The 19,650-nt window shown below is 38.2% G+C and overlaps 1 protein-coding gene across 2 annotated transcripts in view; it reads left to right on the top strand.

The window, feature by feature from the left end:
* The window catches only part of CPA6 (carboxypeptidase A6), a 335,064-nt gene that overhangs the window by 149,630 nt on the left and 165,784 nt on the right, over positions 1-19,650 (top strand). For both annotated transcript variants that reach the window (XM_027042796.2, XM_015068061.3), the window contains exon 2: positions 15,180-15,255. In XM_027042796.2, the coding sequence (XP_026898597.1) occupies positions 15,180-15,255 (76 nt within the window). The remainder of the gene's footprint in view (positions 1-15,179; positions 15,256-19,650) is intronic.

Below are 19,650 nucleotides of genomic sequence, written 5' to 3' on the forward strand. Positions count from 1 at the left end.
TGAGGTGGTATCTCATTGTAGTTTTGATTTGTATTTTCTGCATGATGAGTGATGTTGAGAATCTTTTCATGTGTTTGCCACAGGGATGTCATCTTTGGAAAAAGTGTTCATGTCTTCTGCCTGTTTCTTGACTGGATTATTTTTTGGGGCATTGAGTTTGATAAGTTCTTTGCAGACTTTGGATACTAACCCTTTATCAGCTATGTCATGTGCAAATATCGTTTCCCATTCTGTAGGTTGTGCTTTAGTTTTGTTGATTGTTTCTTTCACTGTGCAGAAGCTTTTTATCTTAAGTTCCAAAAGTTCATTTTTGCTTTTATTACCCTTGTATCCAGAGACGTCTAGTAGGAAGTTGCTATAGCCAACATCAAAGAGGTTGCTGTAGGTGTTCTTCTCTAGGATTTTGAAGTTTCCTGTGTCACATTTAAGTCTCTAATTCATTTTGAATTTATTTTGGCATATGATGTAAGAAAGTGGTCCAGTTTCATTCCTCTGCATGTTGCTGTCCAGTTTTCCCAACACCACTTGAAGAGACTGAAGGATATTCTTTCCTACTGTGTCAGAGATTAGTTGACCAGATAGTTATGGGTCCATTTTTGGGTTTTCTGTTTTTTTTTTTTTAAATCTGTGTGTCTGTTTTTGTATCAGTAATGTACTGTCTGGATCACTATGGCTTCGTAATATAGCTTTAAGTCTGTAATTGTGATGCCTCCAGCTTTGCTTTTCTTTAAGATTGCTTTGCCTGTTTGGATCTTTTGTGGTTACATACAAATTTTAGGATTGTTTATTCTAGCTCTGTGAAAAATGCTGATGATATTTTGATAGGGATTGCCTTATAGATGTAGATTGTGTTGGCTAGTGAAACCTTTTAACAATGTTTTCTCAACCCATAAACATGCAATTTTTTTTCCATTTCTTTGTGTCATCTTCAGCTTCTTTCATAAGTGTTCAAAGTTTTCAGAATACAGATCTTTTATATTTTGGGTTAGGGTTATTCCTAGGTATTTTAGGAGTTTTGGTGCAATTGTAAATGAGATTGATTCCCTGATTTCTGCTTCATTATTGGTGAATAGAAATGCAATAGATTTTGTATACTGTGACTTGGCTGATTTTATTTATCACGTCTAACAATTTTTTTTTGGTGGAGTCTTACAGGTTTTCCATGTAGAGTATCATGCCCTCTGTGAACAGTAAGTTTGACTACTTTCTTGCTGATCTGGATGCCTTCTATTTCTTTTGTTGTCTAATTGCTGAAGCTAGAACTTTGAGTACTACCTTAAATAACAGTGGTAAGGGTGGCTATCCCTGTCTTGTTCCTGATCATAGAGGAAAAGATTTCCCCATTGAGGATGATAGTAGCTGTAGATCTTTCATAAATGGCCTTTATTGATGTTCAGGTATGTTTCCTCTATCCCTACTTTGTTGAGAGTTTTCTTTCTTTCTTTCTTCTTTAACAAGAATGGATACTGTATTTTGTCAAAAGTTTTTCTGCATTTATTGACGGGATCATATGGTTCTTTTCTTTTATTAACGTGGTGTATCACATTGATTTGCAAATATTGAACCACCTTGCAGCCCAGGAATAATTTCCACTCCATTGTGGTGAATATTTCTTTCAATGTACTCTTGAATTCTATTTGTTAGCATCTTGTTGAGAATTTTAGCATCCATGTTCATAATGAATATTGGCCTGTAATTCTCCTTTTTAGTGGGGTCTTTGCCTGGCTTTGGAATCAAGGTAATGCTGACCTCCTAGAATGAGTTTGGAAGTTTTCCTTCCATTTCTACTTTTTGGAAAAGTTTAAGAAAAAAGTATTAATTCTGTTAAGAATTTCTTGGGAATTTCCCTGGGAAGTAATGGGTCTGTTAAAACTTGCAATTTCTTCCTGTTTCAGTTTGGGTAGTTTATAAGTCTCTAAGCATTTATCCATTCCTTCCAGATTGCACAATTTGTTGGCATATAATATTTCATAATATTCTCTTATTGTATTTCTGTGGTTTTGGTTGTGATCTCTTGCTCTCATTCATGATTATCCATTTGGGTCCTCTCTCTCTTCTTTTTGACAAGTTTGGCTAGAGGTTCATCAGTTTTAGTCTGAAAAATCCAGCTCCTAGTTTCATTGATCTATTCTAGTGGGGTTTGTTTCTATATCATTTATTTTTGCTCTAATCTTTATTATTTCCCCTATTCTGACTTTAGGCTTTATTTGTTCTTTTCTAGCTCCTTTTATTCTTTTTAAAATATAATTTATTGTTAGCTAACCTACATAGTATACAGTGTGCTCTTGGCTTCAGGAGTAGATTCCCATGATTTATCCCTTACATAAAATACCCAGTGCTCATCCCAACAAGTGTCCTCCTCAATGCCCATCACACATTTTTCCTGCCCCTCCATCAAACCTCAGTTTGTTCTCTGTATTTAAAAGTCTCTTATTGTTTGCCTTCCTCTCGGTTTGTAACTATTTTTTTCCTTCCCTTCCCCATGGTCTTCTGTTAAGTTTCTCAAATGCCATATCTAATTGAGAACATACATATCTGCCTTTCTCTGACTGACTTATTTCACTTAGCATAATTCCTTCCAGTTCCATCCACATTGTTGCAAATGGCAAGATTGCCTTTTTCATTGCTGAGTAGTATTCCATTGCATATATATACACCACATCTTCTTTATTCATTTGTCTGTTGATGGACATTTGGGCTCTTTCCATAATTTGGCCATTGTTCATAGCACTGCTATAAACATTGGGATGCATGTGCCCCTGTGAATCAGCACTCCTGTATCCTTTGGATAAACCTAGTAGTGCTCAAGAGTGTTCCTGTTTCTCCACAACCTTGCCAACATCTGTGGTTTCCTGAGTTGTCAATTTTAGCCACTCTAACTAGCGTGAGGTAGTATCTCAGTGTGGCTTTGATTTATATTTCCTTGATGATGAGTGATGTTGAGCATCTTTTCACGTGTCTGTTGGCCATCTGGATGTCATCTTTGGAAAAGTGTCCATTCATGTCTTTTGCCCATGTTTTCACTGGATCGTTTTTTGGGTGCTGAGTTTGAGAAGTTCTTCTTAGATTTTAAATACTAAATCTTTATCCAATATGTCATTTGCAAATATCTTTTCCCATTCTGTCAGTTGCCTGTTAGTTTTGTTGATTGTTTCCTTTGCAATGCAGAAGTTTTTATCTTGATGAGGTCGCAATAGTTCATTTTTGCTGTTACTTCTCTTGCCTTTGGAAACGTGTTGAGCAAGAAATTGCTGCAACTGAGGACACAGAGGTTGTTGCCTGTGTTCTTCTCTAGGGTTTTTATGGTTTCTGTCCCACATTTAACTCTTTCATCCATTTTGAGTTTGTGTATGGTGTAAGAAAGTGATCCAGTTTCATTCTTCTGCATGTTGCTGTCCAGTTCTCCCCAGCACCATTTGCTAAAGAGACTGTCTCTTTTCCATTGGATATTCTTTCCTGCTTTGTCAAAGATTAGTTGGCCATACTTCTGTGGGTCCAATTGTAGGTTCTCTATTGCGTTCCATTGGTCTATGTGTCTGTTTTTGTGCCAATACCATGCTATCTTGATGATTATAGCTTTGTAGTAGGCCAAAGTACGGGATTGTGATGTTCCTGCTTTGGTTTTACCATACTTCTATCATACAGACTAGACTTTAAAGAGTGTAACAAGAGATGAAGAAGGGCATTATATCATAATTAAGCTATCTATCCATCAGGAAGAGCTAATAATTGTAAACTTTTATGCCCCAAACTTGAAAGAACCCAAATACATAAATCAATTAATCACAAACTTGAGCAAACTGGCTGATAATATTGTAATTGTAGGTGACTTTATTATTCCACTTAAAGCAATGAACAGATCATCCAGGCAAAAAGTCCATAAAGGAACAATGGCCTTGAATGATAGACTGGACCTGATGGACTTGATGGATATATTGAGAACTTTCCATCCAAAAGCAGCAGAATGCACATTCTTCTTGAGTGTACATGGAACATTCTCCAAAATATATACTTGGTCACAAAACAACCCTCAACAAATAAAAAAAAGGATTGATATCATACAATGCATATTTTCAGGTCATAATGCTATGAAACTTAAAATCAATCACAAGAAAAAAATTGGAAAGCCTCCAAATGCATGGAGATTAAAGAACACCCTACTGAAGAATGAATGGGTCAACAGAAAATTAAAGAAGAAATTTAAAAATATATGGAAGCAAATGAAAAAACACAACAATCTAAACTTCTTGAGATGCAGCAAAGGCAGTCCTAAGAGGAAGATATAGTGCAATCCAAGCCTATCTCAGGAAGCAAGAAAAATCCCAAATACAGAACCTAACCTCACACCTAAAGGAACTAGAAACAGAGCAGCAAAGAAACCCCAAAATCAGCAGAAGAATAGAAATCATCATGATTAGAGCAGGAAATTTTGGGACCCTTCTTCTTGAGGTAGACCTGTATTGGTACATACTTCATTCTCATGACTGCTTTTGCTGCATCTCAAAGGTTTTGTACTGTTGTATTTTCATTTACTTCCATGTTTTTTTTAAGATTGCTTTTGAAATTTCCTGGTTAACTGATTCATTCTTTAGCAGGATGTTCTTTAACTTCCATATATTTGTGGTATTTCCAATTTTTTTTGTCATTGACTTCAAGTTTCAAGCATTGTGGAGAGAGAAATATGCATGGTATGATCTCAATCTTTTTGTATTTGTCGAGGCCTGATTTGTGATCCAGTATGTAATATATTCTGGAGCATGTTACATATGCTTCAGAAAGAATGTGTACTCTGGAGCACCTGGTTGGCTCAATTGGTTGAGCATCTGGCTGATGATTTTGGCTCAGGTCATGATCTTGTGGTTTATGGGATTGAGCCTACTTGAGAGTCTTAATCTATTTCTGCCCCTCCCCTGCTCATGCTCTCTCTCTCTCAAAAGTATATTCTACTTTAGGATGAAATCTTCTGAACATGTCTGTTAAGTCCATCTGGTCCAGTGTGTCATTCAAAGCCATTGTTTCCTTGTTGATCTTCTGCTTAGATGATCTGTCCATTGCTATAAGTGTGGTATTAAAGTCCCCTACTATTTTACTATTATCGATGAGTTTACGTTTGTGATTAACTGACTTATATATTTGCATGCTTCCAACTTACGGGCATAAATATTATTGCTACATCTTATTGGGTAGAATCCTTTATTATGATATAGTGCCATTCTTCATCTCTTGTTACAGTCTTTGGTTTAAAATCTAGTTTTTCTGATATAAATATGGCTACTCCAGCTTTCTTTTGACGTCCATTAGCATGATAAATGTTCTCTATCCCCTCACTTTGTCTGTAATGGTCTTTAGGTCTACAGTGAGTCTCTGATAGGCAGCGTATAAATGGGTCTTTAAAAAAAACTATTCTTTTTTTTTTTCTAATTTTTTAACGTTTATTTATTAGAGAGCATGAGCATAGGAGGGGCAGAGAGAAGGGGAGACACAGAATCTGAAGCAGGATTCAGGCTCTGAGTTGTCAGCCCAGAGCCCAATGCAGGGCTCGAACCCACAAACTGCAAGATCATGACCTGAGCTGAAGTCAGATGCTCAACTGACTGAGCCACCCAGGTGCCCCCCCAAAAAAACCCATTCTGATACCCTATATCTTTTGATTGGGGCATTTAGCCCATTTACATTCAAAGTGATTATTGATAGATGTGAATTTAGTGCCATTGTATTACCAGTTAAGTTGTTTCTGGAGATTTTCTCTGTTCCTTTCTATCTTTGTCACTTTTGGTCTTTCTATCCCAAAGAGTCCCCGTTAATATTTCTTGCAGGGTTGGCTTAGTGATCACAAACTCCTTAAGTTTTTGTTTGGGAAATTGTCTCCCTTCTATTCTTAATGACAGTTTTGCTGGATAAAGTATTCTTGGCTGCATATTTTTCCCTTTCAGAATGTTGAATATATCCTGTTACTCCCTTCTTGCCTGCCGAGTTTCTGCAGATCAATTTATTGTGAACCTTATTTGTCTTCCCTTGGAAGTTAGGGATTTCTTCTCCCTCCTGCTCCCAGGATTTTTTAATCTCTGTATTTTGCAAATTTTACTACAATATATCTTGATGATGGCCTGCTTTTGTTGATTTTGATAGTTCTCTGTGCCTCCTGTATTTGGATGTCTGCTTCCTTTCCCAGAGGAGGGAAGTTTTCAGCTATATTTTGCTTAAATAAAACTTCTGCCTCCTTTTCTCTCTCTTCGTCCCTCTCTTCTTCTGGTACTCCTATGAATGTTATTATGCTTTATGGAGTTGCTGAGTTCCCAAATCTACACTTGTGATCCAATATATATATTTCCCTCTTAATCTTCATTAGCTTGCATAATTTTATTTTCTATATCACTTAATTTGTTCCTGTTTCTTCCATCCTTGTCATTATATCCACTCAATGTTGCATCTCAATTACAACATTTTTTTTTATTTCCGCCTGTCTGCATTTTAGGTCTTTTATCTCTGTACTAAAGGACTCCCTGGTATCTTCAGTGCTTTTCTCAAGCCAAGCTAGAATCTTTGATTGTTTTAAATTCTAGCTCAGGCATATTACTTCTACCTGTTTTTTTTTTTTAATGTTTGCTTGTTTTTGAGAGTGACAGAGTGCAAGAGGGGGAAGAACAGAGAAAGAAGACACAGAATCTGAAGCAGGCTCCAGGCTCTGAGCTGTCAGTACAAAGCCCAATGAGGGGCTTGAACCCATGAATTGTGAGATCATGACCCTGAGCTGAAATTGGATGCTCAACCGAGTCACCCAGGCACCCCCTACTTCTACCTGTTTTAACTAGAACCCTGGCCATGACCTTTTCTTGTTCATTCTTTTGGGATGAATTCTTCCATGTTGGCATTCTGTTTAGGTTAGGAAAGCCTGTTATGTTTCCTTCTCCTGAGAGCAATAGCTATATTAGGAAGAGGTCCTATACTGTCCAGGGCCTGGCACTTCAGAAAGTGTTTCTGGTGTATGCTGTGTGCACTCTGCTGTTGCGTTTTGGCTGCTCTTTCCCTCTGATCAGTCCTCTGCAGAGTTCTGGCCTACAATGAGGAGTGTTTGGACCTTGTCCCATGTGTGGCAAGTTTTAAGGAGGTATACTTTGGTCTGCTTGTTAAAAGAGGCTAGATCCTGTTTCCACTAGAACGAAGTTTTGCAGCACTCGATGGTCAGTAGGTTTTGTGCATGTGAGGGATTTGTGCTGTTCTTCTGGGGGGAGGGGCCTGCTGTTGCTCTGGCTGTCAGGCACAGTTGCCCTAGTACAGAAGCACCCTGCAGAGTGCAGGGGATGGGGCTTGGTGTAAGTGGCTCAAATCTCCACTGTGCAAGCAGTACTGCTCACTAAAGTCTATTGGTGCTGACATACAGGGATGGAATGGCATTAGTCCCCTCTCTCATCCTTGGAGAGGGGAGTTTGCACCCACCACCATTCAGGAAACCTTCACAGAAGAGCAGGCAATCTTTTGTGTCCTAGACAAACTTCAGATTCCTACCTTCACTCTGTGTCCGGGCCACCTGCCTACCTGGCAGCGCAGCGCACCTGTGTTTTATCTCCAGAACACCGGAGATAAACTGGAGTTTCAGAACTCCAAACTGTAGATCTGGCATGATGCAGACCCACACTGATCCTCTGGGGGAAGGTCTTGTCATGCTGTGGCCGGTGCGGTTTTTTCCCAGAAGGGCACTTGCATAAATTCACAGGGGCTTGGAGTTTATGGTAAAGCACAACAAAAAGCTGGTGTCTAGATTAGCTACCCTCAGCAGATGTCTCTACTCCTATGCTAATGAATGGAGCAATGGGATGGCACCCATTGTCTCTCTTGTCCCCTGAGATGCAGTTAACCTCTACCAAATGTACTCCAAGACGGGGAACTGTCTTTCCCAGTGCCACCCAGGGTATCCTCAGACCACACTGTCTACTCCTAGGCTTCTACCCTCTTTCTCCACAAAAGCACCCCTATGCTTGCCAAACTCTACACCTGCCACAGAGCTGACTTCTAAAACTTCATTTTTTAAGCTCTGCTGCTCATAAAAGCTCATGATAATCAGTGTCTCATTTTCCAGGTCAGTGGTTTGGGAGAAGTGTTTTTCCTATACAATCCCTTATGCATCTCTCCCCCCACTCCATAATCAGGGCCCCCTCCCCTCGGCAGCACCCATGATCACGTCTGCACATCGTGCCTTCCACAGTATGGTCTAATTTCTCCTTCTAGCTGTGCAGTTCTCACAGTCCTCAGATAAATTTCTTGGGTGTTCAAAATGATTTGGTAATTACCTAGCTGTGTTTGAGGGATGAGGCAAGTGCAGGATCCCCCTACTACACCGCCATCTTACCTCCATCTCCTGTAAAAGTGTATTAATACTAGAAAATGTATGTGCCTTATGTTTTTATGCATATTAAATTTATAAAAGGAAAATCACACATATTAGGTATTATTACTAATGGGAATGAGTAAAATTCTCCACTTAAAATTCAGAAGAATCTTACTAGTTAAATTTTTTAAAATTCAGTATTATGTTAGCAAGAACCATATTTGTAGGGGGAGGGAAGCATAAGAAAGATATAGGCAAAACTGTCCCAATCATTTGGCAATAAAGGAATTTTAAGAGTATTAAATGAGCCATAGAAGGATTTTCTAGAAACATTTTAAAATAAAAGCTTTATTCCATTCAGAAGATAGAGTAGTCATTAATATTTATAGCTACTCATTAAAATACATGAATTAAGAGTTTTTAAAATAAACTGACAAATCCAAAATAATAGTAAGCATATTAAAATTCTATCAAAAATTGTCAAATTTAGCAATGACAAAAATTTAACATAATTAAGCATTTTTGATAGACAAAATTTTTTGACATCCTTCAAAATAACTCTTAAGTAAAGAGAAACTAAAAACCACAATTATCTATCCCATTTACAACTGCATCAAAAAGAATACAATACCTAGAAATCAAGTTAACCAAGGAGGTAAAAGATGTATGTTGAAAACTAAGACCTTAATGAAAGAAATAATAAGTGGAAAGACATTCCATGCTCATGGATTGGAAGATATAATGTTAAAATGTCCATACTTCTCAAAGTGATCTACAGATTAAGTGCAATCCCTATTGAAATGCCAATTGTATTTTTCACAGAAATAGAAGAAACAGTCCTAAAAATCATATAAAACAAGAGCCCTCAAAGAGCCCAAAGTAATTTTGAGAAATAAGACCTAAGCTGGAGGTATCGTACTCTGATTTGAAAATACACCACCAAGGTGTAGTAATCAAAACAGAATGGCACTGGTATGAAAACAGATACACAGATCACTGGGGCAAAATAGAGCACCCAGAAATAAACCTACACCTATGTGGTCAATTAATTATGACAAAAGAACCAAGAATATACAATGGGAAAGGACAAGCTCTTCAATAAATGAGGCTGGGAAATGGGACAGCTACATGCAAAAGAATGAAACTGGACCACTATCTTAAACCATACGTGAAAATTAATGCAAAGTGAATTAAAGACTTAAATGTAAGACATGAAATCATAAGACTCCTGGAAGGAATCATAATGAATAAGGCCTTTGACATAGCCCTTGGTGATGATTTTTCAATCTGACCCCAAAAGCAAAAATAAACAAGTTGGGGTTACATGAGATGAAGCTTCTGCACAGTAAAGAAAACCATCACAGAATGTAAAGGCAGCCTACCAAATGGGGGAAATTATTTACAAATCACCTGTTCCATAAGTGGCTAGTATCTGAAATAAAGAATTCATACAACTCAATAGCCAAAAACTGAAAAATAGGCAGAAGATCTAAATACATATTTTTCTAAAGAAGATGTACAGATAGACAGCAGGCACATGAACAGGTGCACAACATAATCATCAGGGTAATGCCAATCAAAACCAACATACAATATCACTCCCCTTCTGTTAGAATAGCTATTAAAACCATAAATGTTGGTGAGGGTGTGGAAAAAAAGAATGCCTTGTACACTGTTGATGGAAATATAAACTGATATAGCCACTATGGAAAACAGTATGGAGATCCCTTAAAAATTACAACTACCATATGATCCAGTAATTCCACTTCTGGGTGTTTATCAAGAGATAAAACACTAATTCATAAAGGTATCTGTACCCCATGTTTACTGTAGCATTATTTACAATAGCCAAGATAGTGAAGCAACTAAGTGACCATCAATGAATGAATGGATAAAGAAATTGTGATATGTGTATATATACACATACACACAACGGAATATTATTCACCTATTAAAACGTGAGTAACAAAATAGACCTAAAGAAGACAGAATTCATATAGTAGAAAACATATACATACAAAAAACAATTTGTTGACAAAAACAATGATTTTTTTTAAATGTTTATTTCTGAAACAGAGACAGAGTGTGAACAGGGGAGGGGCAGAGGGAGGGAGACACAGAATCTGAAACAGGCTCTAGGCTCTGTGCTGACAGCTCAGAGGGGCTTGACATGGGGCTTGAACCCACAAACCGAGAGATCATCACCTGAGCTGAAGTTAGATGCTTAACTGACTGAGCCACCCAGGCACCCCAAAACAATGATTTTTTTTTAAAAACCAATTAATCTTTAGAAAGATTTTTTTTAGAAAAAAACCAATTCTTAGAAAGTCTGAAGAATTTTTTTTAACATTTATTTATTATTGGGAGACAGACACAGAGCATGAGCAGGGGAGGGGTAGAGAGAGGGGGAGACACAGAATCCGAAGCAGACTCCAGGGTTTCAGCTGTCAGCACAGAGCCGGATGCGGGGCTCGAACTCACAAACTGCAAGATCATGACCTGAGCCAGTCAGTCACTCAACCAACTGAGCCACCCAGACACCCAAGTCTGAAGAATTTTTATTTAAAATCACAAACAGGGACCTCTGGATTGCCTAGTTGGTTTAGCCTTTGACTCTTGATTTCAGCTCAGGTCATGATCCCAGGGTCTTGGGATTGAGCCCTGCTGAGCATGGAGCCTGCTTAAGGTATTCTGTGTGTGTGTCTGTATCTGTCTCTTTCCCTCTTCCTACCCCTCTCTACCCCTCTTCCCTTTCCCCCACTTGTGCACTCTCTCTTTCTAAAATAATGAAAAGTAAAAATAAATCACAAATTAGCACATAGAAAGGGACAAAACTACAGATGAAGATAAGATGCCTTAAATATAAGACATTTTAATTAAGTTTATCTTATATAAGTTTTTCAGGAAATGTAAATTAGCAAAATTAACTCAAAAAGCCCAGAAGAAAACTGAATAGACCAATATCCACTTAAGAGATCAGAAGGTAGATATCTGACCCTAAACTGTCGAAAAGAGTTTGTTTCACCTTGAGTAACTCGATGGGTGTATTCTACAAAACAATCAGGGACACAGTCTCTGTGCCATTCGAGTTGTCAAGGCATATTACAAAGCTGGGAAATTTCCAATTCTGTGAGGCTAGCTTTTAATGATACCAAAAATAAAAAAAGGGTAATTCAAAAAGAACATGTTTGTTTATAAAAAGCTTATTTTTTAAAATGTCTCCCTTATGAATATAGGCCTAAAACCCCAAAACAAAACAGTAACACATAGAGTCCAGCTGTTTATTTTAAAGTGTTTTAAAAGTTGCGTATTAAGTGAAAATTAAAAGCAAATTATGAGATGTTACGAGACCATCATATGTGAATATACCCATGTGTAAATGCAAGACAGGAATGAATCACAGAAAAATTAACAGTGGCCACTAGGGGACAATGGGAGAGTTGTCATGAAAGAGAACTGGGAGGGGAATTTTATTTTGTATCTGCTATGATTTATTTTTACAAGCATAGATTTATAAATTGGCTCTATAACTTACAAAGAAACTTAGAGTTTAATAATGGAATTGTGAAAGTTTATGCCAAGATCCAGGAGGAAATACCTGGAGTTTCAGATCTATGTCTTTCAAAAGGAGTCTGTGGACTCTCCAGTTGCCCATAAAACAGGCTTTCTCCCATAAGAGTTGCAGTCAAGGCATAGCAATAAATATGGTAGGCATCAGCTTTGAGCAGCATAGTTTTAGAACTTGAAAAGGAAAATGAGTTAGTTCACTGCTCACTCCTTTGATGAGGAAACTGAAGCCCAGGAAGATTGTAAAAAGGTAGAGAAGGTATTCTTTTGCTAAATACTCTTCTCGATGTGTATGTTCTCATTATGCATTTAATAATGCTTTTTACATTGATTAAGTGTGTTTAATATTCCTATGGTTGCTACTGTACATAAGAATCAGTAATCAACTTGCAGCTTGGTGCTAGCGTTATAGCAACATAACTTAATTAGTCCTGGAAGGTAAGGGGCAAAATTGAAGTATATCATGAGTGAATATAGAATTACTCGGCAATTAGCTGTCTGGAATATCCTGCCTCCATATGACATACTTAAAATTGAAAGTGCCTATGCTTTCTAAGTAAACTATATAGATTTCCTGAGCTTGAAATACCCGATTTACAAACTCATGTGCATACCCAGTCAGCTCTCTAACCTCAGCCCCTATTCAGACCTGTGATTTCTCTCAATCCCAAAGGGTAGCAAAGGGGGTCTTAAATTGATGTTGCCACCTAGTGGTTGAAAAAAAAAATCAGTTCTAAGGAAAGCGTCTCCAACCATCTTTAATGGTTATGTTTAGCTAGTTTTTCTTCTGAGTTCCAGGAGCTACTTTACATTCTGAAACCTTCCTGTTTGTAGTACTGGATTATTGTTGGCCACTTCAAAAAAGACTAGCTATCAGATCTAGGGAGAGTAAGCTATTTGGTTGAACAAGGGGGGCATTTGGGGTGGGCGGGGGGGAGGGCATTTAGTTTTGCACACTGAACAGAGCACTCTTGTTGGTTTCGGTTACTGGTTAGTGTAATAAAACTTACGGGTTTAAAATATATGAAATTTATTGGGTTTTCCTAAATAACTTTCCTTATTCTCCTTTTTCTCTGATAAGTAATCAAATAGTAATAAACACATATCTCAAATCACACTTGAGAATTTCTACAAGTTATGATGAAGTGAACTTTTTGTGATAAAGGTGACAAAGCTGGGTTTGAGCAATCACTCTCAGAATTAAATAGTCCCAGGAGTGGTCATCTTTTATCCTTTTATCCTCCCATCTCACAGGAGAAGAACCAATTGCCAGGTTGAATTATCCATCATTTAAGAAAAAGAAATCTTCCTATGGCTGTAAAACAGCTTCAGATTGCTTTCTTTGCACTCTTGAGGAGGTGATAAGGGCCCAGATGGAGGTGTTTTTCAGCAAGCTATCAAGTGATCCATCCCTCAAAAACAACCATATCACCCAGCAGAGTTGCCTTTCTCTGCCAAGAATTATATTGGGTCAGGTGGGAGAGGCCAGAATATGATGAAGCCAGGAAAAATAAAGGACAGAGAACTGTGTACCAGAAATGAAAGAGAAAAGGTGTGAATTACATTTAAATTACAAAGTCATGTTTGGAACTGCTTCACAGTGACTTGGTTTTTTCTTTCCCTGTACTTTATTTTTTCCTGGGAAAATAGACTGCATGACATTGATACTGAGAGGTGGTTTTGTGTGGTTCTGAGGAAACCTAAGTGACATTAGGTTAGTAGTGCCTAAAACATACTAAATTATCAACAAGTCAAGGGCCTTTTAATTCATAGGCCTAAAGAAGATATAACAGGATCATTTGAGATAATAAAGCTAAAGTGATTGGAAATGAACACATAGCCCTAAGGAATAATTTTCCAACAAATCTGGAAGTCTCCCTTGGGGTCTAATGACCTCCATATTAATCTTACCTAGCCTTGAACACGGCTATTCATATAAGTAGTAAAATCATAGAAAAATATGCCAATTCTATCCTTGTTCCAGTATACCTTTGAGGCTGGAGAGAGAAGTTGTGGGTCAACTGCTAGAGTTTTTGTTTTGTGCTGTATGTATATATATGTACATGTATATATGGTATTAATAATGTTTATCTTCAGTCATTGTAAAATGTTATAAAGGGTTATGAAAAATATTCTGGTTGTACCTATTTAGTACAGGAAACTTAAATTTCTAGAAACCAATTGCTCTCAATGATCTCCATATGCAAAACACATTGAGCAGTTGTGATTATTATATACTAGAGCTGTGCTTTCCAACCTGTCCTCATCATGATATAATGATACCTCTTTGACATGCCTTGTGGGGAGGTCACTGCTACAGAGAATGACTCATCTAGTCTTCTCAGACAATTCAGGATCTTTACTGAAAGAAATTTTAGAGTGTTCAAATATCATCTCAGCTTTGGTACAATTTTAATGGCAGTAAAACTCAATTTTAAGTTTTTATCACTTAAAAGTTTTTATAGCCATCAGCATCGTGTGGGACACCTGAACAATTGATGGCCCTCTAATTTGTCCCCCCATGCCAGTTGGGAAGCTCCATACTGTAGAAATAAGATGACCCATAGAGATGGGCTTCTCTCTACTGTTCTCAGTGGGAAGAATCCAAATCAGAAGAAATGTTCCATGTTGTATGGCTTTCATAAATTCTCTTCTTGAAAGTCACTTTCCTTCTCAGCATTAAGTTTTAAAGAGTGCTTTTACCTCTGTCATCAGAAATTGCTTTCTTAGTATCTTCTCTGAGCTATTCATGAAAATCCTTGCTCCTGTTACCCCTGTCCCTGTGTTTTTGGACTTTCTCTGCTTAAGTGTGAGTTTGTAATTTTCAAAAGCTGATTAAAAAACAAATATTATTTTTTGAAGTTTATTTTGAGAGAGAGAGTGAGAGCATGTGCATGAGCATGGGGAGGGGCAGAGAGAGAGGGAGAGAGAGAATCCCAAGCAGGTTCCATCTCTGGCAGCACAGAGCCCAACACAGGGCTCCACATGGGGCTCGAACTCATGAACCCTGAGATCATAATCTGAACCAAATCAGTTGTTTAACTGAGCCACCCAGGGGCCCCAAAATAAATAGTTCTAAGGTGGGGGAAAAAGGACCAATGTGATCAGAGAGTAACAATAACTGGATAAAATACCTGCTGGTCCAGGTATTGCTGGTGTCAGTCTAGTCCACAGTTTTGCTATTTCTCTTAATTGCAAAGGCAGTTGCTAAAACAGCGAGCAGATAGAGATGGCTAAGTCTTTAGTTTTGAAAGATGAATAACACCATTTTCCCCCCTTCTTATAGTGATAAGGTGATCAGACTTATTCCCAGTACAGAAGAAGAAGCAAATGCACTGAAGAAAATGTACCACCAACTTAAGGTAAAAAAGCGTCCACTCACTTATAATGCTTATAATGTGTTTACAGGGCTTTGCTACAGGAATTGAGTAAGTGGAGTTTATTAGCCAAGGGAAGAAAATGCTAAGGGAGAACTTGAAAGAGCTTTTAAAGAATAAGTTAAGGTTACTCAAAATATGATCTATCTGACCCATTATCTAGTTATGGGTTCATTTATTTTCCATCTCCCTTAGTAGAATGTAAGCTTTGTGAGAGAGCTTTTATCTATTTTTTCATTGCTGTATTGTCAGTGTCAGGAATATCCTACAAGTTCAGTAAATGTTTTTTTGTTGTTTTTAATGAATAGGTAAATTTAGTTTATAATTTTCTAGAGCTTCACTTTTACTTTTCCTTCTTAAAATTTTCCTGCTGATCATCTACACTTCATTTTAATTAAAACTTCAAGCAGAAGTGAGGAAATTTTTTTAAAAATTCAAGTTAATTAATTTTGGTATGTTTCAGTGGGTCTGATTAGAAAATTCTGTTGGCAAAGGTTGAAGGGCTCTGATTATTCAATCTTTGATGAATTTTGTGGATTTTAGAGTTAGAGAATTTCTCATCTCCATATTATTGCATATAATTGAGTGTTAGCTTTAGCTAAAAAGTTATAATGAGAAGTGCGGTGATGGGCTTTTTTTCTATGCCTATGAAGAACAAAGGCAAGACCACAAAATATGTAGTGGTTTAGCTTCATTTTAATGGATAGCAAATCAGGTTACCAAGAAGGCCTCATTAATCTTCAATATGGGATAGAAAAGCACATGTCCTGGATGACTGCAGGACAATCCTACCTGGAGAAGATGTTAGGGAGATGAGAGAGGAGGGATAGACTCCGTGTCTTCATGAGATGCAGTTATCGAACTTTCGGTCTTTTCTTTTTGACTTGATATTTCCCTTTGACATCTTTCCTTCAAATATTGAATGCACTTGCAAATGAAGTTTGGAACTTTGAGTTTATCCCCTTCTATCCTTCCTCCTCACTCTCAGCTTTTACATATGCACTGTCCAACTTAATGTTGGGTCTCATGACGAGGGCTCAGAGTGAAAATGCAGGAGCTCACCCCGAATTGTTGTGATTGTATCCAATACCAGAGACTGCTCTCCAGGCATGTTCTAAACTTCATCTTCTCAAAGGAATTTCTGCTTCAGGATATTGACACAAACTTTCCTTTGGTCATGTATGATCATCAACCCCAGCAGCAATATCTCAACACTACCTAAACAGCCCACCAGGGACTTAACATTTGCAAAGAAGCAGAGCAGCTTTCAAATAGAATTTTCTGTCTCCATTAAAATTGTGTTTTAGATACACTATCGGGAAAATAGCCACTTTACATCATGGAGTCCAGTATTTCATGGAACAAATATGCTTAACCAAACTTTGGGAGAAAACATCTGTGAAACGATTCCTCCCCCCATTTGTAAATATATTTACATGGGAGGCCTTACAAAGTTATAAAAATGAAATTGCATAGTTACATATGTGATGATCCCATGTCATTATCAAAAGCAATAAAATTACATCAGTGAGGGCTGGGAGGGTTACTTAAAATCTCTTGTAAATCGTAGTAGATGGAACAAAAAGATGTTGAGCATAGGTCAGACTGAACACTGAGAATACATGATATTGTGCCCTTTTCTGGGCACACTTCTATACACACTTAAAAAAATTGCTGTATATGTTCATTGAGTCCTTGAGGAAAGGAAGTAGGGAGTAGGAGACATGGTTTGGACGCAAAGGAGCTTTAGAGGACAACTAAAGGGAGGGAAGGAGAGGGGACTGGTGAGGAAGAGGGGAGCAGAGTTGAAGGGAAGAACAGGGGTTAATACCAGAATGTTGATGTTCTAGTGGCTCCACACCACAGAGAATCTAGCCCCTCTTAGGCACTATGTGCCAGTCCCAAGGCCACATGCTTCGTATAAATTGTCCCCTTTGAACAACTCTGTGAGGTGGATACTATTATTGCTGTTTTACAGCTAAAGAAATTGGGCAAGACAGAGGTTAAGTAACTTGCCCTGGGTCACAGTGTGGAGTTGGAGCACACATCTAGACAGTGCCCAACGCTCTAGAACCCATGTGAAGCCTTCCTGCCTCCTGCCTCTGTTTACTCTGATCGTTTCCTCAATGGAGAGGAATAGGCCAACTTTGCTGGGACACGGAGCCTAGACTCAATGTGCACACAGTCATGTTCTCATTTACTTTATTCCTTGAGTCGCAAATACCACCCCCAGGTTCAGAAATTTGCAAGACTTAAATTCAGCTGATAATCCTACTCATGGCTATGATTTATTATAGCAGATACAAAGCAAAACCTACAAAGAGAAAAAGCATGTGACATGAAATGCAGGTGAAACCAGGCACAGGCTTCCAAGAAGCTTCTCCTTGTGGAGTTACACAGGGTGTTCTTAATTCCCCCATCAAGGAGTTGTGAGAACATATGTGAAATATTGTCCACCAAGGAAGTTCATTATAGACTTAGTGTCCAGGGTTTTTATTGGGCCTAGTCATGTAGGCCCCCTCTGCCAAGCACATACCAAAATTCTGGATTCTCCAAAGCAAAGCAGGTGTTCAGCATGAACTATATAGTTGGTGCAGTCTGGGTGTGCATGAGCCACTCCTTAGATTTCAGGAGGTATCCTACCACCCTAAATTTCCAGATGGCAGCTAATGGCCAAACTTGCAAGCAGACCTAACAACAGCAGATTCAGGCCTGCTGTGTTAATTTTTTCTGCACATTTCTTCATTTCTTTTTGTTAAAGAAATAGTTTTATGGGGCTGAGATTTGAGCACTGAGCTTAAATAAATTTGCTTTCTAAAAGCATCATGCTAACTGGATGTCATTTTAAATTCAAATGATACCATCGAGTGATCCACTTGCACCACTGAAAACAGCAATTCTGGCCAGGCAAAGAAAGCAGCCGGCAGACAACAAAGAATATGGCTGTCTGTCATCTTGTGCCCTGTGGAGCTGATGGGATGGAATTGGTACTGTTGTTAACAGCTCCTTTGCTCACACCCCCACTCCATGCACCTCCTCGAAGGGGAGGGGAGCTTTTAGTTGCCTCCTTTCCCTAAAACACAGTGTGGTAGTCAGAATTCCAAGATGGTGCCAAGATTTCTACCCACTGGTGTATCCACCTTGCATAATCTCTCCTCTGAGTGTGGCCAGAGTGTGAATGTGATGGGATAGTCATCTCCCTGAGAGACAGAAGGGAGATAACCTGAGATGGGCCTCACCTAATCAGATGAGCTATTTAAAAGCAGAGTGTTTCCTCCAGCTGTTCATGGAGGAAGAAGTCAAAGAAGTGCTCCTGCTGTCTCAAAAAAGAATCAAACTTCCAAGTTGTGAACCATCCATGGGAGCCATGTGATAAGAAATGCTACTGACCCTACCTGATGAAAGCCACCCCCAGCTGATAAGCAGCAAGGATATGGGAATGTCAGTCCTACAACTCTAAGGAACTGAATTCTGCCTCAACCATCTGAGCTTGGAAAATGACCCTGAGGTCCAAATGAAGCTACATCCCAGCTGGTACTTTGCTTTTAGCCCAGTGAGACATTGAAAAGAAAATCCAGTCAACTGTGTCTGGAATTACGACCTACAGAACTATGAAATGGTAAATGGCTGGTGAGTTTGTGGTAATTTTCTCTACAGCAATAGAACAGCAACATAAAAGTAACACATGGTAAGGTAACCACCCTACATCCTGGCTTTTCAGTGGCCCTTAGTTTAATAGCATATATCGATGCTTTAAGTTAATTTTTCTGACTTCACCGGCTACAACCAATCATCTTTGGAAAAGTGATTGGGGTTACATGCTTAAGCTGTAAATTCACAGCATCTTATCTGAAACATGAACAAATGCAAAATGTATATGCCATGTTGAGTGAAATCTGAGAAGATACAGTTACAGAATAGCTAATTAGACCTAGAACCGCTGTTACAAAGCTGGTTACTTTCCTAATTAAATTTTATGGTTTGGCTGAAGAATTAAAACAAGAAAGTTAAACAGAAAACCATGCCTCCAGAGAAATGGAATGAGAAAGCACCAACCAATTAAATTGTTAATTAAGAGCATATCCATGATTTAAATAAAGTTATGATGGAAGGGAGACAGTTTGCAGGTGAGCAAAATTAGAGTCTGAACACTATGTTCTGCCTACATTTCTTCACAAATTCTTTGTGCTTGGAAAGAACAGAGTTGGCCTTATATAAGACCACAAAGTTTCTATATAGAATTGACAGATCCTGTTAAAAGAAAAACTAATGATGCTTGTTTCCAGCTCTAACATCAGAGTACTGGATAAAAAAAAATTTCTGTACCTAAAAGTTTGACATTTTTTCAAACTAAAACGTAGCCTCAAAAATATTCATTGG

Source organism: Acinonyx jubatus, chromosome F2, assembly GCF_027475565.1.
Source record: "Acinonyx jubatus isolate Ajub_Pintada_27869175 chromosome F2, VMU_Ajub_asm_v1.0, whole genome shotgun sequence".
NCBI lineage: Eukaryota > Metazoa > Chordata > Mammalia > Carnivora > Felidae > Acinonyx > Acinonyx jubatus.